Below are 27,190 nucleotides of genomic sequence, written 5' to 3'. Positions count from 1 at the left end.
ATTTCGAGGGAAAACGGAACGGCGAACGCCGTCGGCCAACGAGAACGGGATGTTAATGAGTTCGACGACGCTCGCCTGGAATGCCGGCTCGTTCTCCATAACACATCGCCGCCGTGTTCTCCATAAACGTCTCTCCTCGCGGGAGACCACCTCTCCTCGTACCGTTCCCTTTCCTCTTTTTCTCCTCTCGCGTTCGCGAGATAACATCGCGAGCCGCCGCGCCGGTCCAGGTACGAGAACCCGCGAAGTGCAAACGAGCGCGCGATATCGACAGAAACGGCCAAGGCCGCTCGAGAAATGTTGGGTCGACGAACAATTCGATATCGAGTCGATACGGCGTCGCCGAGTCTATGATCGAGTCACCTACATATTTATTGGATATTGAAAAAATTTCAGGTTTTAAAATATTACTCATTTTGCACACCATTATTCACTTTTCACTATTAATCATATTATGGCGCAAAATTTTATGATAAATTGCTTTTGGTTCTAATAACTCACTATATCATATAGAATTTTCATTAATTCGAATTTAAATAACTATATAATATATTAAATTAAAATTAACACCCGTTGACTGTCATGATAGTTATTGATGACCTATTGCTGTCAAATTTTTTCAAATATTTTTAATAAATGCATAATATCATCAAACAAAATTTAATAATAATAATAAATATAATAAAATATTAATTATTTAATATTAAATAATTATAACCAAACGATAATATAATCAAAGATAAAATATTTTATATCATTTTGCATACTACAATGAAATGAAAATTCCACAGTAAGACGTGCAAAAATTTGCTTGACAGTCAACGTGTTAATGATATCACGTACCCTTGTTTCGCACGTATTCCGCAATTAAAGATAACTCGAAAATTTCACTTAAAATTCCAAACTTTCATTATAAGCATCATCTGATATCTAGCGCGCCGTGAATTCATTAACGTTAGACAACTCGGCAATTACACGAGCAATTAAGCTATACATATATACTCTCCGCGAGGAAACGCGGAGTCGTTAGACTTCAGAAAAAGTCTCAGGGACAAACGAATCACCGTTTTGCGTCGTATCCGAACACAATAGAGCGTCGAAGTCCTCGAAGCGCGATTAGAAGACGAAGGACACCTGCCACTTCCGGTCGCGCCGGCAGACGCTTCCGTGTTACTCGTCGCTTCATTTTTCGCCCTTCGCGATCCTCGGCGAAGGCAGGGATCAACGGCATTCACCGGAATGCCAGGTAGCTTTCCTAGGACGTAACGAAGGAGAACCGTTCCACGTACGCGTTGCGGTCTTAATCTTCTCGCTTTACCTTTTCTTCTCGCGCCCTGCCGAGCACCTTCCGTCTCTTTTCTTCACGTTTATGCCGTGCACGCGGCTTGTGACGTATCAATGAGAACGATCGGCGGCTCCTTTCCGCATTTAAAAGACGGAACTCCAGTAGCGGACTTGCTTCTCCGAACCCTTCTGGCTAGACAAGTCTTTTCAATTATCTAACTTCTATTTTATTTCTTCGGTGCCTTTGCTCCGATATTTTTCTCGCCAGCACCTTCTTTTAAGGGATGGGTTATCAGCAGGGTTCATTCAATTAAAAATCTCGAACCAAGATTTATTCAATTACTTGGTATCGCGTCAAATTAATTTTCCTTCAAACCGACGCTATTGAAATTTAAATTTGTATACTTAAATTTTATTTATTTTATATACACTGAAAAAATTATTTAATTAATGAATATTTATTTCAATATACTGTCTTATTAAATCATTTTTATTTGAAACAAATAAATATTGATTTGTTTCGCAAAGAATTTTCTTGTCAAATCAATATTATTAGTTTCAAATAAATGATTTATATAAGGCGGTATTGAACTAAATATTTATCCAAATTCAATAAATCTTTTTTTCAGTGTATATATTCATTTTTTCTAATTTATTTTATGCTCTTTTTTAATCGAAAAATCAATCGCCAACCTTCTGAAAATTGGAGAACGATCGGATATTCTACGTGACGAGATGATTAAAATACATAGTCCTTGACGCGCGTTAAAGTCACTCGTACTTTCTATTATCTACATATACAATATATATTTTCTGTGTGTGAGAAGGATGAAGAATATTTGATGATTAATCAAATTCGTGCATGACTAACGCACACGAATTTCCGAAATGTTTTTGCGCGCCAGTCAGCATATTTGAAATAATTTTCGATTCAAATAGAATGCTCCAAAATTGCATGACTCAGGCTCTTCTGATATAAATTGGACGACGGGGTAATTATTCTTTTTTGTTATTCGTATCGAGTAGTTTTATCAGAATTTTAAATAAGTGATAAGTAGCTTCTGTATATATCGATACATCCTACGCGTTCGTATATATCGACAATAAATAATGACTTGCATTAATAAAGACGCGCCGCATGGGATCGCGAGAAGAGATAGGCATCTCTTATGTTTATCCTCGTTCTATGGCAGGACCGCATACGGTTTATCTTCATCTATTGCGATTCATCAATTATTTATCCCGCGCATCAATTTTGCTATAAGGCGCGTTGACAGCTTCTGCCAGATGAGCGTCCGTTTCCCGGCACGCGAAATTGATAATAACTTTGAATTCTCCTCTCCTCGCGTGTATTTCTGTTCCGTGTTTGTAACGTAATAATACCTGCTATTTTTACGCACTTGTTATATACTTCTCGCCGTCTCGAGCAAAGTCATCAGGAGGAAACGAACTTCGTTCTGAAATTCTTGAAGGAAGAGACTGAAACTATCCTGAATTCCTATCTACGCCAAGCATCCTCAAACTTTGACATATTTAAAATTTGCACGCTTCTAGCTCTGCCAAATTTTGAGAATCTTCTTCTCTTCTATTAATTTATAAGTAGATTTATAGAAAATTTATTTTAGTTCTATATAGAACACGATGTTAGACTAAAATCTTTTATTCTTGCAAATTTTTCTTGCCGAAAAATTGAATTTTGAATATTATTTATGATTAAAAATAAAATGCGCAAGATTTTTGTACGATACCTAATAATGAAAAATATTAACATTAACTTCCTCATTAAAAATTATATCTATAAATATATTTAATATAATCTGTATATATATTTATATAAAAATATATATGTAATATCTTTTTATTAAAAAATATATTTAATTTTTTCTGTTGTAAAAGTTGCAAGACATGTATAAAACTGTGTAAACATTACTTTCTCCAATCTTCAACATTCGAAATTTATTTATTACTTTGTGCCATCTGTGCGTCTCAACAAAATTTCAATTGAGATTATAACGTACGATGCGTGAATTCCTTAATCACCTTTGCGCAAACAATCCTCTTTTTCCAGTATATAATTAGCTTCTCTTGATGATTTAATATTATATTTAATATAATCTACATTTATATATATTTACATAAAAATATATATCTTTTTATTAAAAATTATATTTAATTTTCTTGTTGTAAAAGTTGTAAAACATGTATAAAAATGTGTAAATACTACTTTCTATCTCCAATCTTCAACATTCGGAATTTGATTATTACTTTTTTGTGCCATCTGCGTATGTCTTAACAAAATTTCAATTCAGATTATAACGTACGATGTAAATTCCTTAATTACCCTTTACGCAAACAATCCTCCTTTTCCACAGTAATTAGCTTCTCTTGACATATCCTCGCCGGAGTTTGGGAAACGATACTCTACGACTCTTTGTGTTCTTATGTATATTTAATATATACATATATATAAAATCAGTGTTGTGCTTAGATGATTTTAAAATTAGCTAGATAACAATGAGATAAAAATATGTAAAATCATCTTAGATAAGATAATATTATATGCGATTCACCTAGATAATTTTGAAGACTGCTTATGTAAACGCAGTTATAAAAAAAATGTAAATTATAAAAGGCATATAAAAATATATGTATTCATATTTTTATTTATAAATTTTTATCGCTTACTGTTTAAGTTCTACTATTTAAGTATTTTTATGTGCTATAATTCTAAACCAAAATTATTCGAGACAATTTAGTAATGATAATACTTTTTTCATCTAAGATACAGATATAGATAAATACATATTTTTTATTATCTATATAAAGATAAAATGATTATCTAAGTTTTATCTAGATGATCGTCTATATAATTTTATTCAGATAACAACAAGCACTGTATATATTTTTCTCTCGTGTTTTGCTTCCCACGTGGAAATCCGATGCCTGAATGGGACCGTTCATCGCCATCGGCGTCGATGTGTCATTTATATTTATTCCAGCGAACTCTGCAGGTGGTTTCAATAATCCGCGATATTTTCACGCCGTTTGACTCCGTTCGCGTGACACACCGAGCTCTCTCGACCAGAAGGAGTTCACTCACGAATGCGTCAAGAATCGGTCTCTTTGATATGCAAAAGACGCGCCATTCGCGTGAGAGCTGTTCCCTTTTAAACGATGCAACGCTAATACGCGATCGAGACAGTCTTTCGTTTATTCAGCAAACTCGAACGACATGCTGAGTAAATAAAATAAAATAAAATAAAAAAATAAAAACGCTGTTCCATATTTGCGCATTCGTCGAGTGTTCGAGAAGACTCTCGAGTCTCGTTGGATGGTCGCTTCGCGTGGAATCTCTTCGAGTGAAAAAGGCGATGCGGAATTAACGACGAGATAATTAGCGGCTGCAACGTGCCTATTGTTCGCGATCCGGACGTACGCACGCACGTACATAGGTACATGTACACCTCCGGCGTATCTTGACTTGACTCAGGTGACTCATGAGCGCGCGCTACTCGCCGCAAATAACATACGCGTTCTACGAAAAGATGTGTGTGTATGTTATACGTACGCTTTTATGCCTGCGAGAAACGAGATATGAATATCGAGAAGAATTCGCGTTGCGAAATCGATTCCCCGCGCTAATCCTTGGTAATCGGGAATGTAATGCTTTTGATCGCTTCGATAGAGAAAGTAATTGCGCGAATAAACAAATTCCGAATGTTGAATGGAGGTAGAAAGTGGTATTTACACATTTTTATATACGTGTTTCACAACTTTTGCAGCAGAAAAAAATTTGATGTACTTTTTATTGAATAGATATTACGTACTTGTAATATATAAATTATATTAAATTAAATATAATATTCAATATAAAATATAATATAAAATATAATATAAAATACAATATTAAATATAATATATAAATATATTTTTTAATGAGAAAGTTAACGTTAATATTTTTATCATCGTAAAAATCCACTTTTTTCGGCAAAAAAATTCACGAAAATAAAAGATGTTAGCCTAACACCGTGTTTTGTATAAAACTTAACAAGCAACTTCGTAAAAAGAAGATTCAGTCCGAAAATGGCCTAAGGGGAATTCAACCGTGCCTCTATAATCAAAGAATGCACACTACCGAGAAGAGATTAGGTTGTAATCAGTTTCGTATGCCGAGTCGTCCCGTCCTGGTTTAAAGATGACGCGATGTTGGGGACTCGGGCAGTTTCTTTACAAAAGACTTTTGTCGTGAGCGGAGATGGCTGCGAGATTTAATAATTTTATTGTTCGACACACACATCTCTCTCTTTCCGCGCGCGCGCAATAAAATGCATAATAAAATGCAGCTACTCCTCTCTTCGCTCATCTCAACAATCGCTTCTTCTGCCTCGCTAAGGGAAACGCGGAGGTGGTGGCAAAGAGGTCGCGTATGCGAGACACGAGTATCCTTCGGATTATGCGAGATCCACGAGATCACGAGCTCGGAGATCACGAGGATCGATAGCACGTCGAGGAAAAGTATATGCTTCTCTCTTTCTCTCTTTAGCCCCACCTCGTTCACCTGTCTCCACGTCAGACTCTTCTTCTGGTGTACTCGTTACGTGTTTATTTTGCAATTATTATACGTTCTCGCGCCTGAAATACCGATGTACATCATCGCTTTGATTAACGGACCGGGAGTTGTGTAAAGAAAAACGTAACACGGTGAAAGCTACTTCAGGGTGTCCAGCAGACTCAATGAAAAAAATTCTCTGACTTTTTCAGATTTTCGAACACCAGAAATTTATTTTTTTCCCTGACTTATTATTTTTTCCAAATATATCATTTGCATATATCTATATGATAAATCAATTAAATGTGAAATCCTTGAGATATTTTTGTCAACAATGAAAAGGTTCGGAAGTTAACACAAAAATTTAAATCAATTATACAATCTGCATTATGTACGATAATCGAAACAAACATGTCGCTATAAACTATTTAAACAATCACCTTTTTTATTTAAATTATATTAATTTGTTTAGTTTTATCTCTATCAAACACATTGAAATAAAATAACAGGACGATGAAAATATAAATTAATGAACACGTTATAAATGAATCGATTTTTAACAACACAGAAAATTAGCGTGCTGGTAGTCAAGAAAAAGTTTATATTTATTTAATAAAAAATTTCAAATTATTGAGACAAATGTAAAATAATGTGAAAAAATCCAGATAAATTATAAAATTCCCTGACAATGCCCGGTTTTCCGCAGATTTCCCTGACCGCTAGACACCCTGACTTTATGTTCCCTTTAAGTATACTTCCGGAAAAATAAAAAAGGGATGCTTGTATTTTTATACTACGTCCTTTTCCTTATGAATCGAGACCTGGAGGAAAGATGTCTCTTATTGCTGAATGTCTTTTCTTACGAAACTGTTCCACTTTGCATATTCAATCGTCCTTTTGTTCAATTTGCCTCAATTTGAAATTTTAAAAGATCGATTACATTAAAAGATCGAAAAATTCAAGCCTCTTTACATATCTGTAAAAGTGATGATTCTCTATTTCTATCTGGGAATTGTGTAAAAAGATAATAATTTTTTTCTATTTATATGACTACAAAGCAACACGCGCATCGAGAGTTTCCCATAATTAAGTGTATCAAATAAGTGCGAGTCGATTCTTAGCATACGCGTGAAAAATCTTGTTTCGCACGTTACTATCTTAAGCGATTTCCCACGTATCTTTGTGAGAGGACGAATTTACAGGCAAGCGGCCGATCATGCAATTCACACAGTGAACGTCTTCACTTTTCACCTTTCGTTTATCTCACGCAAATCTCCTCATTCAAATCTTAGTTCGGCTCGCGTGCCGAAAAAAAAGTTGCTCGAATATATATATGTATATGATTTCGGACAGGCTTCACACGCGAAGATTCTCACTTTTTCTCATTTCTTGACGAGTGAAACTTTTATATATACCTACGTTTATACCTTTTCACTTTTAAAATATACATATACGATTGAACCACTCGACACAATCGGAACAGAATAAAATAAGTAAATGTATGTTTGAATACAGGTGTATAAAAATTAAAAATAGAAACCTCTCTTAGGAATTCATCTTCTTTTTTAATTGTCTCAATTTTTTAATCGACACAAATTAGTTTGTAAGCTACACTGTAAAAAAGTATGTAAAATACATAAATAATAAATGTAAAATTGCACGATAAATAATGAAAATGTATACACTGAAAAAAATATTTGTGTGAAATTACATGATTATGCTGGATTGTTTCGAATCATGCAATATTACAACCTATATGAAAGATTACAGATTATATTGTATGTAATTTCATATGAATTATATTCTTATATATTTTCAAGATTAAAAATATTTCACTGAACATGGAATTACATATATAGGAAATGCTAGTAATGTATAAATGCTATAAAATAATGTTATAAATAAAATAGATAAATGCAATATGCTTATAAAATAAAATTCTAATAAAGTATAAAAATATTAAATTTAAAATTACAAGTAATTTTTACATAAGAATAATAATTTTGCCTATATTTTACATTAATATGTATTTTCACTTTATAATAAATATAGAAAAAAATTACAGTGATAATTAAGTAATTTTTCCAGTTTTGAACAAGTAATTTCCATGTAAAAGTGCATGAATATTTCAGTGTACATTTTCATTATTTATTGTATAATTTTACATATTTTTACGTAATATATTACATATTTTTTTACAGTGTATAATTAAATGCGGCCTAATTTTATTCAATATCGGCAACACGGATTGAGTTAACCGCGAGCCAAGAGAATACGCAATTCTTAACATTCAGATCCAGATCACGCGAGGAAAATATCGACTGTATCCGCCGATCTCTCGCTCCGGGATCGATCGATCGACCGATCGTAAAATAACAAAGTTCATCGCTCGGCTTTCAGATCGGCGAGCGATTGGAATTACGACGCTGATGCGGGGGGCTCGGACGGAAGGACTCGTCTCAGGAGAGGAAATATCGCTGGTGAACGCGGAAGCGTCGTGAAGGACATCATCATCTCTCTCTACATCTTCTTTTACCGCGTAAACAAAGATTATTTTCACCCCGTGGACCAGATTACGGAAGGATGTCGCGGAGAACGCAACCGAACTCGACGCTAGTCGCGTCCTGTCTGACGTCACTTTCGCTCCTGCTGATGCTGACGTCGACGGCCTGGGAAAGCGCGCGCGCCCACGTGGCTTTGACGTTTCCACCGGCCAGGCAGTACGACCTGGACTTCCTGGATAACGCCAGGACGCCGGCACCGTGCGGCATGCCTCGTGGTGAGTGGATTAACGACGATTACTATTATTATTAGGTCCATCAGGTGTACGGTATAACGTAACTCATAAGTGCGCGCGTTTCCTTTCACTCCTTTCTTTCCTTAACGCTCAATTTAGAATCAATTTTTCCCCCCAACGAAGAAGTATCGATAATATTATGATTGTATTATAGTGGAGAAAAATGTGAACGGAGATTAAGTTTGGAAGGAACGGGTTAAGAAGACGCTCATTATTCAGATTTAATTGCTGGTGAAATATATGGCTTGTCTCACGGATCATTATTTAACGAAACTTATCATTAAGCTGTTTAGAACGCGAGAAAAAGTTTATTATGGTTTCGACGCGTTGGAATCTTTACACAGTCTTTTGTCGTAATTATTTCAAATTAGAAAGATGAATTGATAATTATATTAGAAAAAATAATATATTATATCTTTTTTTTTTTTTTTTTTGAAAAGGAAAGTGTAGAGATATTACTATATTATTTCGAGACACACTCGAGACCTTCGGTGAAATGCGAGATTGCGTTGCGAGGAATAGAAACGGAGAGTTAGGAATATTAACTTATTTAATAAAGAATTAAATTTAATTGACTGCAGGCTAAATATTGCAATCTCAGAATAGTACTTTCGCCATTGCGATTCTGAAACGTTATTTCAGCCTTCACTGGAATGTCAGGTGGAATACGCACGCAACGAAATCAGGTTTCTCCCTCAGAAATCTCGCCTCCCTCCTCTTTTCTATAGAATTGGATAAGTTAATAATTTCTTTCCACTAAGTTAAGTTAAAGTTAGTTGCTTGTAAAATTAATTTAGTTAAGTTAAAATTGCTTGAACAAAAAATTAACTCAGTTAAAGTTAAATTAAAATTAAATTAACTGAAGTTAAATTAAAAGTTAATTTTTAAAAACGTTATTTATATTAAATTAGAATTTCGTTTATTGTTTTAACATTTATAACAATTTAACAAATAACAAAGAAATTTTGATTTTTATATAGAAATATATTTTTTTGGTAATTACAATTGATGACAAATGAACATAAAAATTAAAAAGAATAATAGTATTCAGAAATTTAAAAAAACTTAAAACTTGGGAAAAAAGTTAATAAGTTTAAGGTCAAAAATAACTAGTTGAAGTTCAAAATTAATACATTTTAAATTAACTAAACTAAGTTAAAAGTTATTAACTTTTTTTTAAACTTTTAACTAATTAACTAGATATTACCCCCGGAAACGCGCATTTTCGTTAGAGTCTCCGAGCATCTCCGGAGAAGCGACGAAAAGAGAGGGTTGAATGTACATCGGGGCGATGTGCAAGAAGGCGAGGGAGGGAAGGGAGCTTAGATTCCATGGGAAAACGACATTAACGTGGAGTCGATTTCTCTCTCTCTCTCTCTCTCTCTCTGTCTCCCTTTATCCCGGTGGGGATAGCCAGTATGATTCGAAGCGACTTTCACCGACTTGCATGAAGGGAGCGCGAACCTCTCGGCATTATTATCTTCCACATTTTACGCGTACTCAGAGTCTAGGTAGAAGGGAAAGAGTCAAACAAATTTTTTTCCAAAAGAGGGTGCATTAAAAAAATTAAATTAATAAATATTTATTTCAATATACTATCTAATAAATTATTTATTTGAAATAAATAAATATTTATCTGGTTTGCAAAAAGCTTTTCTTATATCAAATAAATATTTTTCACATCGAATCAATATTATTAGTTTCAAATAAATGATTCATATTAGGCAGTATTGAAATAAATATTTATTCGAATTCAATAAATTTTTTTAGTGTGGTTTAAAAACTATCATAAGCTTATATAATGATTCGTGCATTAAAATATAAAATAAAATATATTAATACAATAAAAATATAGTGCCATGATGATTAATTGTATATTTAATCTGATAACTCGATAAATTAACGAGAGTTTCTTCTTCAGGGTCAATAATTGTAAAATATAAAAGAAAAAAATATCAAAAAATGTTTCAAGATGCGTTCAAACATATCTATAATTATACATATAAAATTATAATACATAATGTACTTTATATTATATATTGCATAATTTTATATAATTATAATATAATATATATTTGGATACGTGTCTTGAAGAATCTCTGGAACTTTTTTCTCTTTAATTAATAATTTTTTATCATCGGCGAGCTCAACGGAGTGAAAAGTTACACGAGAATAAAGAGATTACGGCTGCGCGTTGAGTGTTTTCACATTGTTGCGGTATAAGGACGAGACGTATAAGAACATTGTTACAATTACCCACCTTGCCCGATGTCGTCGGTGCACCTTCCCTCCCTTACCCCTGTCATTTTCCCTTGCGAAAGCGTAATTAAGACCACGCCGTAGATGGCACCGCGCAGATTGTTACATAAGCGACACGAGGAAAGAAAGACCTGTATCATTACGCTGTCGGGACTAACGCGAATTATATACGTTCGTCTTAATACAATAAGGGAGACGACGAGTCTTCTCCTGCGCGCACGAGCTTCTTTCCGAGCTCCGCTCCCATTTGCTCATCGCCATCTTCGACGTGACAATTAATTTCGTAAATCGTGCTGCTTATCACGAGCGCGGCGTTTTCTCACGTCACGTGTATTATATACGAAATTGCGAAAAAGTCGCGTGAAAAATTGCACGCTCGGACAACTGCGATTGTTCGGTGACATTTCATTTCGCTTACACTGAAAAAAAAATTATTAAATTAATAAATATTTATTTCCACATGGAAATTATTTATTTTGAAAAAGATTTTTCTTATATCGAATAAATATTTTTTCACGTCAAATCAATATTATTAGTTTCAAATAAATGATTTATAAGACAGTATTGAAATAAATATTTATTGAAATAATCATTTTTTTTTTTCAGTGTACCCTGTAATCGATAAATTACGATAATTCGATATTAAATTATTTCTCTCGACACTCGCAGCTTTTCTCGTCGTTTCTTCCAAATTTTAATTTCAAATAAATGTTTACATTATATAGAAAATAAGTCGAAGTTTGAGACTCGACTGTGCGTCTTTACGATTGCGTTAACGCGTACCGGTTGATGCGCGGCTATAAATTTTTCTTTCCGCGATCGTAATTTAATCGAGCCGCTCCGACGACTCCGCTCGGTCAATGGAAGAGAAGAACCGCTTTCCTTCCGGAGACGCTCGGGGAAGCGGAAGGGATCGGTCTGGTAATACTGGAAAAGTTGATTAAAAGTACCGGAGGCTAATCAGTTATTTGCATTTATATTAAATTAGTGCGTAAGCCTCGCGGATTCGCCTAGCGTCTCCTGCGGGAAATCCCTTCGCTAAAGGGATTTATATAGCCACAACATAGAATATATAATCATTTGTAATAGAAGAGAATTGGAAAACATTGTTACACAATATACATCTATTGATACAACGCTGAAAAATTGATAAAAATAAAAGAATATATGTATTTTCAATTTTTGAACGATTTTTTAATAATTCTTTTATTAAGTTTTTAATTCAATTTTTTGTGAATTTTATTAATCATTAAATAATTAAATTCTTCTATATATGAATGTCTCACCTTGGTGTCAATCTTTTTAAGACAAGGAGATCTTAATATGACTACGATTAGTATTTTATTGCGGTACTTATCTCCTCTCGCGTTCGAAAGTATATTTGATTGAATAATTAATATAGAGACGAGAGATATTTCGCGGTGTATATTCGACTTTAAAAGCACGTGACCTCCGAAATAGGTCGCAAGGTAATATTCCACGATGACGAATTTTTAGAATTAATCGACGATCCATCATTATCCGATTATACGAAACTTTGCGACGAAACGGTGACAGCCTAATTTTAATATTTCGTATTTCGTTTTCAGGTCATGTCAAGACGTCATTACTGGCAGGAAGCAATTTCAACGTCACGTGGCATCTCGCCTATCCCCACAGAGTGAGTAAAATTCCTCATAAATTCTTTTTATCATGCTACATGAATCTTATGCAATCTTTTTTAAAGAGAGAAAGAGACATCGCCTTTTTTTTACAAAAGCTTAGTAAAGTGAATTAAATAATTATGCGTGGAGAAAAAAATCATATAAAATTATGATTTAAACTTAATCATTCAAACGTATAATAATACGTAAAAAATTGTAAACTATATTATACATAAATAATTCTATAAATTTTATATCAGGAAGTTTATACTTTATGCGCCTTTGTAGCAGAAGGCAAGTTTTCGATGCTCAGAAAATTAATTAGCAAGAGTGTAAAAAACGGGAATCTCTCTTGGGAATGTCGAAAATAATCTCGAGGCACTACCTCCTTGAATATTTTATAGCACCGCGATATTTTTTTTCTTCGCTCTGACGCGCAACATTACTGATGCTGATGTATATTCATTATACGGTATATTTAAATTCCCATTATACATACGATAGCGAAATTTTCATACTAATCTTTATTTTATGTTACTTCGTGTAAAAAATTGTGAGAAAATTTTTGTATACAAATAATATATGTACATTTCGAATTATTTTATATGCATATATTTTTTTCATTTTTATCAAAATTCGCTCCTACATAAAATCAACGCGGAGAGGAATCTTGAATGAAGTAACGACTCGTTTTATGCTTCGTCCGGCCGTGTCGAGAATCGCTCGGATTTCTCGCGGATATTTTGCGAGAGAGAAAGGGAAACAAAATGTGTGTGTAATAACGCCAGCATGGTTATTGCTGATGCTTATATACTCGGCGTTAACTTGCGCGCGTTACACATCTCTATATATATACTTACGAACGTACCCCAAACTGCTCAAAAGTCGTATTAACGGTTACGTGAAGACGGGATAAAATCGTACGCGTGTGCATTTTATTATTTATGCATCGGGACTACTTTCTCCGGAGCGCTGAACTTTCCGGGCTCCTACGTTTCTCGGCCCGAAACGCGTCCGACATAACGGAGCATTATTATCGCAATTATTTATATGATATTCTAATAAATATTCGTATAAATCAACAAAAAGTAATTATACATATATTAATTTAATTTTATAGTTTTTAATTACATTTTTCTCGCATACTTATTTGAAAATAATTTTTGCGTTTGCGGTTGATGTCTTCATGAATTTTAAAGCATATAAAAAAAAAGAATATATATGATTTCTTCAGTATTTCTTCATGGATTCTTTAATTAGAAATTTAATATATAATGTATAATTTTATTTATTTAATACTAGTATTAATATATTAAATTGTATATAATTTAATATATCAATAAATTATTACTAGTAATAATTGAATAAACTAATATTAATAAATAATAATAATATTTTGATAAAATAATAATAATATTAATAAAATATATATTAATATTATAGTAATTAATTATTTATTAATATTATTAATATGATAGTAATATTTATTAATATTAGTATAAATTTTTATTATATATATTTTTATATTATAGTAATTATCTTTTACAATCTGTGCGGTGGATTAATTATTTTAATGACAGTATACGTAGATTCTCGATCGACTGAAATTAAAGTTGGTATAATTCTACGCGATTAAATCTAGATCGAAATCTGGATAAATAAAATTACAGTGAAGGCGGCTATCGATAGTATACATGTGCACAATCGGCCTTGTCGAACGTACACGATTCTTGCGAATCTCCGGTCAACCGAAGGAGAAAGCTTTACGAGCCTTTGGAGAAAGCATTAGTATCGAAGTGCGAAGCGTGACATTAAAGACATCGCGTGTTATCAAAACTCTAAATAGTAGCTCTTGCAATGTCGCTCTTTTGCCACCTCTCGTCGACTGTAAGAGAGAGAGAGATATATATAAGAGAGAAAGAGAGGTGTTTCTAGAAAGTATTCTAGGAACGTCAAAGATTGTTAGAGAGACTTTTAATTTCTCTCCAAATTTTTTATAATGATCCTATTTTTTTAGCACACAAAATAAAAATGTAGAAATACTGTCAAATAATAATAATAAAATTCTCGTTGCTCATTAAAGTGCACCATGGCAAGCAAACGAGGAAACGTCAACGTGATGGTCTCTCTCGCACCAACCAGCTTGATAATAATCACACCGTTAGGTGAATCGTTCGATTGGTATTCAGCGTACGAGTCCTCGACACTATCCGCAGGACATTACGAATTTGTCCGCTCGTAGTCTACGAAAGGAAAAGAGCACGTCTCTCTCTCTCTTGCTCAAGGTGACTCGCGTTGAATTATTCACAAGCGTGGTCGCCTCGTAGGCATGCGGCCTACTCGTAGGCCGAATAGAGGCGGCTGTTATAGACGGCCAAGAGCCTCCTGAGGTAGGTAGAGAGAAGAGATTGGTATGCCGTGTACCGTAAACTCGAACGTTCGCCGATGACGATCGCTCGGCCACGAAGAGGCGTCGTCTCGCCTTCGGTTAAATGTGCAAAACTCCGCGAGTCTTACTCGCCGGAGCGTGCAGCGAAACCGTATATGCAGCAACTCCCATCCTCGAAACGTTCTCCATTGTAGAAATGCGATTATTCAACAATATCTGCATTTTTTCGACAAGGTTTGTGAATGGATTGCTACCCTTATCTAAGATCTATTGCGTCACTCATGTTGCCATAATAGGGAATAAGAGCTCAAAAATTATAAAAATATATTAAAAAATATATAAAATATATTAAAATTATATATAAAAAATATATAAAAAAGTAGATATATTGTATATATATAAATTATATATAAAAATATATAAATAATTAAAATAATTAAGGTAGAAAAAATAAATGATAAAAGCCTTAAAGAGAGATGAGGTCGTCTGTAGATTCTAGTCAAAGAATACATGAAGAAATACTGAAGAAATCGCATATTTTCTCCTTTCTTGATGCTCCTAGATTCATGAAAATATCAACCGCAATCGCGAAAAGAATTACAATATCTCCAAATATGTATGCAAGAAAAATTTAATCTCTCCTTAGTAGGAAGATAAAGTGTACAGTCGTTAACGATGCGGACACGAAACTCGATAAACAGATTCGCGCGGATTACATTACGACATTTTAGGGACATTTAAAAATCTTGACCGCAGAACCTCCTCGAAGCCGCGCGGGAAATAAATATCTCCGCAAGATATTGGCGCGAGAGAAAAATTCGACAATAACAACTCGGTGCCTGCCTCCGAGAGTGCAGGTGTGTTCACCGTGCGAAGCAGTACCACGTCGTTGCGGCTGCCCGATCTCTTCCCTTTCTCTCTCCTTCGTGGATGTCCCAAGGTGGGAAGCGCGCTACCATCATCGTTTCGTTCCCCGTCTTTCATCGACTGATTGTCACGCGACATTCGAGCAAGATACCTACGATGAGATTTGCGCATCCGACAACTTAATCCGAAAAATCGAAGCTATTAATCTTCATTCGTCAATTCAAATATGAAATGAACAATTCGATTCATTAGAATTATATTGTAATATTAATTAATATTTTATTAAGTATAATTATATTTATATAATTATAATTTATAATATTGAAGGAGAGCGAAAGGAGCGGAAGATTCGTGTTTCAAATCAGAGACAATTTTTACAAATTATTACTCAAAATTTAAGTAAAATTCGATGAGACTCACCGATACGATACGCAGCAGCAGAGTTATAAACTGTAAAATATAAATACATGGAAATTAGTATATTAGTGAAATTTAAAATAATTAATATTAAAAAGAATAAAATTATTATTTACATTAAGTTTTTTTATTCGATTTAATAAATATTTAATTAAAAATTTGATAGAAACATATTGCAATTTTTATCAACAAATTTTTTTTATAAATATGTAAAGATATTTTATAAATTTATAAATATCGACCACTTAAATATTTACCATAGAGTTGTTCCGTTGATGCTTTCTCCTCGTAGAAGCTTCAAAACACTTGCACTCACGTTACTTTTTCATTCGCGACGAGCGGCGACGTCTAGATTTTAATTAATCACATTTTCGACACGTTTCGGTGAAACGTGAGAATCGCGAGAGCTTCTTCGCGCGCGAATGAAACCGATGCTCTGTTTTCATGTCGCCGCTCTTTTCAAGATCGACTGATTCATCGGGAGTCTTATATGACGATAATTCCACTTCACTACACTTCACTATATTTTATATCTCACTGAACACTCGACGACGAAAAACCATCTCGCGATAAATAACAAAAATAATATGGCGGCATAACCCCGTAATCGTTGTCGTAGTCGACCCGCGATTTTTCGACGCAAATTACGAGCCAAATTCGTCGTGCAACGATACTTCGACACGATGACGCGGAAGAACGACCGGAAACGCGCAATTACCTACTTAGAATACGACCGACAACATCGAAAAACTCGGAAAATTATCGCGTCAAAAATGCCCGGTGCCTCTCGCGATCCACCCTCGGAAACTTGCGCGCGCGAACTTTCGGCGGCTTGAAGTTGGAGCTGTGACGTCACGCGTCACGTGACAGCGCGCTTTCGGGCGGAGGACGAGCGCCGAGCAAGATTCGCGGCCGACAAATCAATTCAAGTCAATCTCGCGCGTGCGATGCGATCACGATGTCGGGTCACGCGACGCGATCAGATGTATACGGTAATTAACGGCGTAAAGATACTAATTAATACTTATATTCGCGTACTTTCGCGGACCGACGCGGACGAGTGCGCGAACATTGATCATGAACAACGCGAAGTGCACCAGAGGGCGGCAGCACTCTGGAAATATATTCATCTAGAATTCGATCTCCGATTGGTGGACTAAAATTTGGTCGACCAATCGGAGATCTAAGATCTCTGTCCTGATTGGTCGATCTTGTTTTACTATAGATGAATATATATTTTCAAACATAATCTAGAATGTTGCCCTCTAGAGCACTTTCTCATTATTCGTGATCAATGTGCATGCATTCATCACATAGCGAAAGTCCTGATTGTGGTTATTAATTAGTGTCGTTAATTATAATTATCGTATAAATTCGATCGCAATCGCAATGATCGCATGCGTTTACAATTCCACTGCTTGCGCATTGTATCGGTGAGACTCAATTTTTACTTAAATTTTTAGCAATAATTTTATGAAAATTCTCTCCGATTTTGCCAAAATTTTATTTACAATATTGTTTATTTTTGTGCGAAACACTAATCTATAAATGAAAATCCGCCTCCTCTCTTCTACTTTTTTCGGAGAGCTTTCCTTCACTATTACCTTTATAATTATTATAAATATTATTAATAATTATACATATATAATATTGTAATATTATAGTACAAAAAATATATAATTATATAATTATTAATTATAATATAAAGAAAATGATATAAAACGTCCTCATCAACATTGAATTAAGAAATATTGCATTGCTTCAACAATAAAATTGTATACCTATATACAAGATTCAAGTTTGCGCAACCTTGTAACATATAAACATTTTTTCATGCATTCTTCTGCTTCTTCCGGATGCATAACATCGAAGGCAAGACTGGATCGAACTGAAGATACAAAAAAGAATGGAAGAGATTATATCCAAACGCACACACGGAGATATATCTGCATGCGTGATTAAAATTACCGATTTCCGAAATAGGAAAATCGCATCTCTCTCTCTCTCAATATGGAGGTCGTAATAGCATCCGCAGATCCGGTCGGCGATAATCCTCCTACGGAATCGTCATCGTCACGGACGGATACGGATGTTACCCAATAAAACACTCTGTTTATAAACTTGCATCGTGAGCGGTTGCGCTTTCCTAACGGGACCGAGGCGATTATAAAGAATCTCACGATGTCGCAATCGATGGCGCATATCAATCGGCCGAGCCGAGGTATTCATTAATCCGCTGTCATTATTCCGTCATTATTCTTGACGGAGAGAGGGGAGAACCCTTTCGTCTTAATTCGGCGCACGAATTTCATAAATCGTGTGTCGCAAGCGCGAGATTGCGAGGGTAAACGCTGACAGAGAGGTAACATGACCAATCGCCGAGGCTCTTCTGCATAAGATGTGCTTGTGTATACGACACGATGACTCCATATACCGCTATATCCATCGACATTCTGGCATCGATGCGGACGCAGATATTCGTGTCAGGATCCGGATAATTATTATTATTATTATAACCACGGCCGAGATACATACATACTTGTCTAAATGATCCGGATATCTTGGATTGCAGCCTCAAATTGCTTACCTTATTTTGTTGCCGGTCAAAGAAAATTAATATGATAATTAACGCGGCTATTAATCTAATTAAAATAATGTTCTCTCATTTTCTATCAAATGTTTATATGCATATTTGTGCTTAATTGTATTTCATTTGATTGATAATTGCTTAAATAACGTGTTAATGTGAAATAATTTTATAGTAACGACATTAATTGTGTCCCAGGTAGCAAGTATATACGTCTTTAGGGTGTCGGTAAATTCTAAAAGGAGAGTAATCCGTTATTGTAGATTTATTAAGGCCTGCGTAGCAAATTGCAACGACGATGGAACGAATCACTTTGCTTCTTGCAACTCGTCGTCGAGTTGCGAGAAAAAAATCGAGAAATCTCGAATGACTGAGAGACCCACTTGCATCAATTCCGCTTATGCGATTGGTATTAAAACCGTTCTAAACCGTTTTACCGATTGATGTGCCATTTATTGCGGAACTTGAAGAAAAGCAATAAATTTAGTAAAGTGCCGTGAATGGACAAAATATTAATGGTCGATTATACATTTCATGACTCGTCTGTGTATGATGGAAACACACTTTTCCGCTTCTAGATTATATAGAAGATTCTTTTTCGTCTTCTTAAAAAATATCTGAAAAGTTTATCATCTTTAATTCATGTTAAATAATTCAATGCTTATGTCATATAAACGTTACAATATTTTCTCGAAGAAGAAATGAGCGAGAAAAATAATTAGAGCGAATAAAAGTTAACTGGATAATTTTGAGAAAATAAATAATTTGTATATTTGCTATTTTTCAGGGTGGCTTTCGGCTTCAGATCTTAGATTTTTACGACAGACCCCTGATCGATCTGACGCCCATCACGCGAAACAGCGAATTCGTCGAGGACGATGCTACGTAAGTGTGAACATAAGAAGCGTGTCATCTCTTCCAATTTGTCGTAAATCTGACACGTGTTGTTTCTTTGATTTGCAGGGCGCAGAGCTATGCCGTGCAGCTGCCGCAAGATTTCACCTGCACCGACTGCACCATCAGACTGCTGCGGGAGGCCGAGGAATGGGGCTCCAGCTACAGATTTTGGTCGTGTGCCGACATCGATGTGAGTTTCTCATGATTTCTCTTTTGGTACAAATGTAGCTGCTTTTATTCTCTAACTCTGTTAAATAATGGGACGATTCAACACATAAACTGAGACAATATGAACATGAATTAATTACAACGTGAGTTCTTCTCGCGGCATTTAATAAATAGACATTTGGTCTAGTATTCAAGAAAAATTGTGAAAAAAATTATAGTTGAAGAAAAAATGCATAAGAGGAACTGTTCTGACATCTTTCAAAAGAGAACATACAAGAATATATAGGAACTGAGGAATTATTAATATTTATTTTTAATATTTAATATTTTTTTTCTTACAATTTTTCTGACAGATCCGTGACAAGAAGGACTATCGAGAGGATTGTAGCGGTCACGGACGTTACTTGCTGGGCAGGTGCAGATGCGATCGTCTTTATCACGGCGCGAGGTGCGAATTTAAGGAGGAATGCCTGGACGACTCGGACTGCGGTATTCAGGGCATATGCATCGACAATGGCGGCACGACCGCGCCTACCAAGTACTGCTACTGCACCACCGGCTGGTTCGGTCCGGGTTGCGCGAAAAGTAAGTTTCACCGCGGAAATTCCTTTCGAGAATTTCTCGCGCCACTGGGACACTTCCTCGTCACTCGATATTAGAGTGTTTCTAATGTAGAAAATGTGAAATATCTTTTCTTTCCCTCAGATTTTACTCTAATTTTTTTATCTCATATTAAACTTGTCTTTTGAAAATTTATATCTTGTGCATATTTTTATTTGAAATATAATACATTAATAGTTTGTAATAAAACAGATTTTTGAGAGAAAAATTATTTTAAATTGCCTAAATCATCTTCGAATTCGATGACTATTTGTAGGATCACCGGTAAAAAACATCGACATAGACTTGAACTCGTACACAATGAAGCGATTCTCCGATGACATCATGTTCTACTGGAGAATCTTGAAGGACAGCAAAGAGCTCGAGGGCATCCTCGTAGCCAACTCGACGACGTGGATCGGTATTGGATGGAGGCCCGACGATCTGGGCCCGACCTGTCGATCCTTCCCGATGATCAGGGATATACCCGAACCGCTTCCGCAGCCGGAGCCAAAATTGGAAACAGAGCCGAAATCGGAACCAGAACCCACAGCGGAACCGGAACCCGAGCCAGAACCGGAACCAGAACCCGGAGATGGCGAGAAATCGATAGCGAAGAGGCGATCGGCTAAGGCGGACGCTGCGACGTTTGTAACTTCGCGACCGGATGCCGACGTCACCGTGCAGACCAGCGTAACTTATCAAGTCAGCACGAAGCAAGGTAAGATTTTTAAAATTGTTTAATTTTTTCATGTTATTTCGGAAAAGAAATATTTATCGTTGTAATATGTTTGCCGAATTGTATTTTAAAATTATTCTAATCGACTATATATTTTTCTTGAACTTTATGTTTGCTATAACATTATTTTTGTTAACGAGGATGATTATAAGATTGCTTTTGTATTACGAAGAAAAATGAATGAAGACGCATTCGAAGAGTGCTTATATTTTTTTCTACTATTGCGCACGGCAAACAATCGCTAATACACTATTATTATTGCTCGATGTATTCCGACGTGTTATATTTGATCTGTGTAGGAGTTCAAGGAGCTCGTAATTACATAAATGTCGGTCATAGAAAAATGACAATATGAACAAAAGTAATATGCGTTTGAATAATGAGACATCAGGGGCATTAAATATTACATATGAACAAACATTACATTTATACACTTGTATTATTTTTATCTACATGTGAGTTGCAAGTTCTTTTAAAACTGAAAGTTTTAATGTCGTTATTGTGTCGTAATATGACTTGTCAATTGCATAAAAAAACTTTTATGCTTTGAACCGAATAAGAAATTATTTACAACGTGATCTTTGTAACCATTCCTGCTAAATGATTTCTGTGAGACGTTCTTTGATTGATAATTAATTTTTTTTGCGTAGGTCGCAAGAAAAGATCTCCGGAACCAATCTCGGTGTCTACGAACGGTATGTATCGTACATTTTATATCCACAGAACAGTCCCGATGAGTCGCTCGCTTATTCAAGAATCAGTAGTGATACGTAGTTTTATCCAAAAAAAATCCCAGTAGTCTGTACTAATCCTTTGTACGATTTGTAATTACCTTATTTCGAGACACGACGCACGAGGTGATGGTCCCTATAAGTAGGTAGTTCGCACGACGCGACGTACGATACTTTGTTGCACAGGAAAACCGGTCGCCAAGTCCAGCACTGTCATCAGGCAAGAACCGAAATCCGAGCCAGAACCTACCTCCGAGCCAGAACCCAGCTCAGAACCAGAACCCAGCTCAGAACCAGAACCAAAATCCGAGCCTGAACCCAGTACTGAGCCGGAACCGAAATCCGAGCCCGAACCTAGCTCTGAGCCAGAACCGAAATCCGAGCCCGAACCTAGCTCTGAGCCAGAACCGAAATCCGAGCCTGAACCCAGCTCTGAGCCAGAACCGAAATCCGAACCGGAACCTAGCTCTGAACCAGAACCAAAATCCGAACCGGAACCTAGCTCTGAACCAGAACCAAAATCTGAGCCAGAACCCAGTTCCGAGCCAGAGCCGAATTCCGAGCCAGAGTCGAATTCCGAGCCAGAGCCGAATTCCGAGCCAGAGCCAAAATCCGAGCCAGAACCGAAATCTGAGCCAGAGCCAAAATCCGAACCGGAACCGAATTCTGAACCGGAACCGAAATCCGAGCCGGAATCCAAAATCTGAACCGGAACCTAAATCTGAACCAGAACCCAACTCGGAGCCGAGGCCAAAGTCGGGAGCGACGAAAGGTAACGAATGGACCGATTTAACGCTTGTTTATGCACATATATCAAACTCGCCACGCTATATCATTAACTCTTGAGCTACCAGAGATTTTTGCTTTTTAACTCTCTTGTTTAATGAAGTATTTTTATTTTGTGTTTTTAAAATTCTAATATTATACGTAAAACTATTTTATTTTATATTATTTTCATTGAAATGCGAAAAAGATGAAATGTAAAGAAATGTAAAGAAAATCTCTCGTAGTGATAGCCATCAGATCATCTCGACAATGATCAGTATAGTACATATACATACATCACCTACATTACTTTCGGTATTCGCGACTTTCACGATGACCGTAAGGGAAAACTTTGTACAACTGGAACGTGAGGTCCGTAACGGTAAATATTTGCCGAGAAAGCGTAATTAGCGTAGCTGATAAGAGAAGGTAGAGAATAAAATCTATTCCGTGCGTCGCTTCTACCGGATGCGGCACCGATTGCAAAATCTTGTTAACGCAACTGCGCTGACACTGCATATACATACACGTATAAATGTCCGTTTTATTATTTTGCCAATCGCGTTCTTAACGCAACGGTGTAAAGAGAAACACTTGTAGATATAATATCGATAACGCTTATGCTTCATGTCTCCCGTCCTCCTTCTTCTCCTTCTCCTCCTCTTCCTCCTCCGCTCGTTAATCATCCCGAATTTTATTTTTTCTCCTGTAAATACATATAATCCGATAACTCTCGGGTTGTAGCATGCATTTACTTCGACACGAAATTTGCACGTGTCTCGATTTCCGTCACGATGTTTTCACCGACACCGTAGGACCATCATTTAAACTCGCATTACCATAACATCGACTCATCTCATACGGATGAATAATTAATCCTTCATCGATTAGAATACATTAAAAAAGAAAATAAAATAGGAATGATAGAGAAGAAATTATTTAAAAAACAATTTTTAAATATAATGATTATTGTAAAATATTTGTATAGGATCTTCGTCCTTCTTGTGACTTTGTGTGATTTAGAAACGTCACCAAAAAATACATATCAGACACACACTACCTCTCTCTCGATTCATTATTCAATTTCATCGTAGGCATTTTTCTACACGAATGCAAATATTGCGTCAACTAAATTTACATGTTCTCGAATAAAAAGCATCGTTACCGGCACCGGGGCACAAGTACACGCCCAAGCACGACTTCAACCCGATGGACTGCACGGACATCATCATCGGCATGGCGCGAGGGACGAATTACAGGATCGGCGATTATTACACGAGGGATCGCTCGACGCCCCGGAAGGACGAATACTGGGGCGGAAGAGACAGCTTGACGGCCGCGTACGGATACGAGCGTGACGGCGTCACGACGATTCTCTTCCGCAGGAGATTGGCCGCAACGGAGCCGACCGATCACGAGATTCGCGACGGCAACATGCAGGTGATTTGGGCGAAAGGTCAAGAGCCGGGCAAGTACGTGCACCATCCGGCTAGCGGTATCGAAAAGGCCAAGGCTAACGTCAAAGACTTCTACAAGGTCGACGAGCTTAAATATCACGGCCACAGAACGCAAAGAGGCGCCGTGATGATGAATTTCTTCGGTAAGGCTTCTATTCATGCTTGTCTCTCGCTCGCCCATGTTTATTCGCAAATAACGAAGCACGATTTAGCATTCCGTTTATATAAACCTGCTGAGATTGGCATCTTCTGTAAAACTGTTTCTCGTAATATATTCTCGAATAGTTTGAACACGTTCAAAAAATTGCGCTGTCATTTTCGTCAATAGTTATAAATTCTATTCGTTTCTTTTTCATTTTACGACAAACATAAATTGATTATTTCGCGCGTAACATTTCTCTACGTTTCAGAGGAAGTTAAGAAACCGGAATTCGCCGGCGGTGTAACGTTAGAAGACGGTCGCTGCGGTGGTCAGTGGCGTTATCCGAGAAATTGTTTGCCGGAGAATGGCACTTGCGAATACGCCATAGAATGGACGTACAAGGGTAAAAAGGTAATCTGTCTCATATTTTTCCTCGACGTTTTTGTTTTCATCCGCGGGAACGGACAAAACCCGATTCCTCTCTCCGACGAAATCAATATCATGGAAATTCTTCTCCTTAGGATCTGATAACATTCGTCATTTCCACTACGAACACCAATACGTGGACCGGAGTTGGATTTTCCGATGACGGCAGCATGGTAAGAAAAGTTTATCGTATATTTGTGAATTATAATATAAATTGATCTGAAAAATTAACTATTGAGAGAGAAAGTCATTACTTAACCGAATCAGAACTTTCTTGAAAAAGGAAAGTGTGTCGCATAAAAAGAAACTCCAGAACTTGCAAGATTTATAGAAAATATTGCATTTTGCTTATATTTTTCTCTTTTTAATTTTTAGTCGCAAACCGATGCCGTGCTTGGCTGGGTCGATAAGACGAACGGTCGAGCTTTCCTGATGGACACTTGGATCAGTGGCTACAACGCGCCGTTGCTAGACCCATCGCAAGACGTTTACAACATCAGTGGCCGTATCGAGAACGGTGTAACTACTCTGAAATTCTCAAGAAAACGTGTAACGGAGGACAGCAGGGATCTTTCGTTCACGGACGATCATTGTCTATACATGATGTTCCCGGTAAAAGGTGGCGTATTCAATCCGATCAATAAGAAGATTCGAAAGCACGACGCGAAACCGGTTGTTTCGTCGGATAGAATATGCATCAAGTCCTGCGGCTTGGAAGGTAAACATTGACTAAGAATTCATTGCATTCTTATGACTTATTGAAATTGTTGATGTGACTACTAATATAATTTTTTCAATGACTTAGCGACTGTTTATTATTAATGAATTGCATCATCTGCTTTTACTTAATTACACATCATTAAAACGATTGACACGCGATTGTGGTGTTTATTTATGACAATTCTTTTTTATCAGAAAATAATTTTTTGTAATCACATCAATTTTTATAATGTTTATTAACAGACATTAATTTAAAATGTTTTAAAATGCCAAATGCTAAACTTATTGTTCTAAAATATGTCTGAGATTAAATGCTGTAAAAATATTGTGTATCTAGACAACGAAGACCAAACCACGACCGCGCCACCGAGGTTGCATTACGATATCGAAGTCAAGCTCGTTAATCTGGGCGACGGATTTATAACTCCCGAACCCGGTAGTGCCGACTTCGAAGTGATCTCGAACAAGATATCAGACAACTTTGGACCAGTCTTTGAGAAACTGCCCGGCTATTATCAAGTTCGACTCGATGAATTGCGAAAGTAAGACAAAGTACTATCTCGAGAAACCGAAAAGCGTTGCAATTCTTGCAGATTTTATTATGTATATATATTTTTCTTTTTTCAGAGAAAACGAACAGGGAGTGATCGCCCGTATGAATCTAATCCTCGACAAGAACGAAGCTAAGGGCAGATCATTGAAAGCTGCTGACACCGAGATAGAGGTGGAGAAAGCTTTACGCGAAGCACTGATAACTGGCAAGGCCGGAGCACTTAGCGTCGATCCACAATACTTAATAATCAAAGCACCCCGAGGTAAACCTCTATAATCAGTATATAAATAATTATAAAACATTTTTCAATTCTTCTAGTATACCGAACCATTTTTTTCATATCTATTTCAAATTGAACCTAGACTTGGTTTCTTCCTAACAGCGCATATAACATAGCAATCAATTAACAATTTTGAAAATCATATAATTAAATTAAAACAGATCAAATAACGTTATTTTTTAAATATTAATAAAATGCGAAAGATGAAGAAAAGGCTTAATTATTTACAATATTTATCAGTCTTCTTCAATGTATCATCGAGAATGATAAAACAGTGATAAAATGTGACATGCTTGCTTTCAGTGAACGATATTGAGGCGGAAGATGAAAACGATCGGTCATCCTCGGATCTATTTCTGGGCACGACGAAGCTCTACATCGTCGTTGGTTGTGTAGCAGCGTTGCTGGCCCTTGCATTGCTGCAGGCTAGTTGTACTCTCTACAGGAGCTCGAAAAGACGAGCAACTAAGGTATGTCTTTTGTGTGTGTACATGTCTTAGAACTTTTCCTTCTTTGCATATTTTTTTGCTCCACTTTTCTCGCATCCTCAGGTCCTCCTTCTGAGTGTGTTGTGTTTTGTTGTTTCTCTAACGATCTTATCTGATACCTAACGTGTTCCAAGAAACATATGTAATATTATCAAAAAATTCTACCTTATTGAAGGAAACATAATTTGTAGACAAAGCATTTGACTGAATTTGTTATAATTTTTCCACATTTAATAATTTAACGTCGTAATTAGAAATAACTTATAACAGCTAAACAAATTTTAAAGCCACAAGATAATTTCGAATATGTTGATCAGTTTTTTCTTTCATTTTCTTTTGGAAGTAGTTCGAAGGATTTACTTGTGCCTCTTTTCTTGGAACACCCTGTAGCGTACATACTACATACACTTTCATCCCCTAATGAACCCAAAC

At 36.1% G+C, this 27,190-nt stretch overlaps 1 protein-coding gene across 1 annotated transcript in view; it reads left to right on the top strand.

The window, feature by feature from the left end:
- Positions 1–27,190, top strand: part of nahoda (DOMON-like domain-containing protein nahoda) — a 31,164-nt gene that overhangs the window by 1,517 nt on the left and 2,457 nt on the right. The window contains 16 exon segments of the mRNA XM_029308148.2: positions 8,234–8,612; positions 12,479–12,549; positions 19,580–19,677; positions 19,756–19,879; positions 20,211–20,442; positions 20,735–21,178; positions 21,847–21,891; positions 22,114–22,621; positions 22,623–22,699; positions 23,849–24,292; positions 24,560–24,702; positions 24,813–24,890; positions 25,093–25,435; positions 25,775–25,979; positions 26,065–26,252; positions 26,574–26,740. Coding sequence (XP_029163981.2) covers positions 8,417–8,612; positions 12,479–12,549; positions 19,580–19,677; positions 19,756–19,879; positions 20,211–20,442; positions 20,735–21,178; positions 21,847–21,891; positions 22,114–22,621; positions 22,623–22,699; positions 23,849–24,292; positions 24,560–24,702; positions 24,813–24,890; positions 25,093–25,435; positions 25,775–25,979; positions 26,065–26,252; positions 26,574–26,740 — 3,363 coding nt within the window. The 5' untranslated portion in view covers positions 8,234–8,416.

This window comes from Nylanderia fulva, unplaced genomic scaffold (genome assembly GCF_048542155.1).
Source record: "Nylanderia fulva isolate GAGA-0341 unplaced genomic scaffold, ASM4854215v1 Scaffold12, whole genome shotgun sequence".
NCBI lineage: Eukaryota > Metazoa > Arthropoda > Insecta > Hymenoptera > Formicidae > Nylanderia > Nylanderia fulva.
The sequence above is the reverse complement of the archived record's forward strand: the minus strand, read 5'-3'. Positions and strand labels throughout refer to the sequence as shown.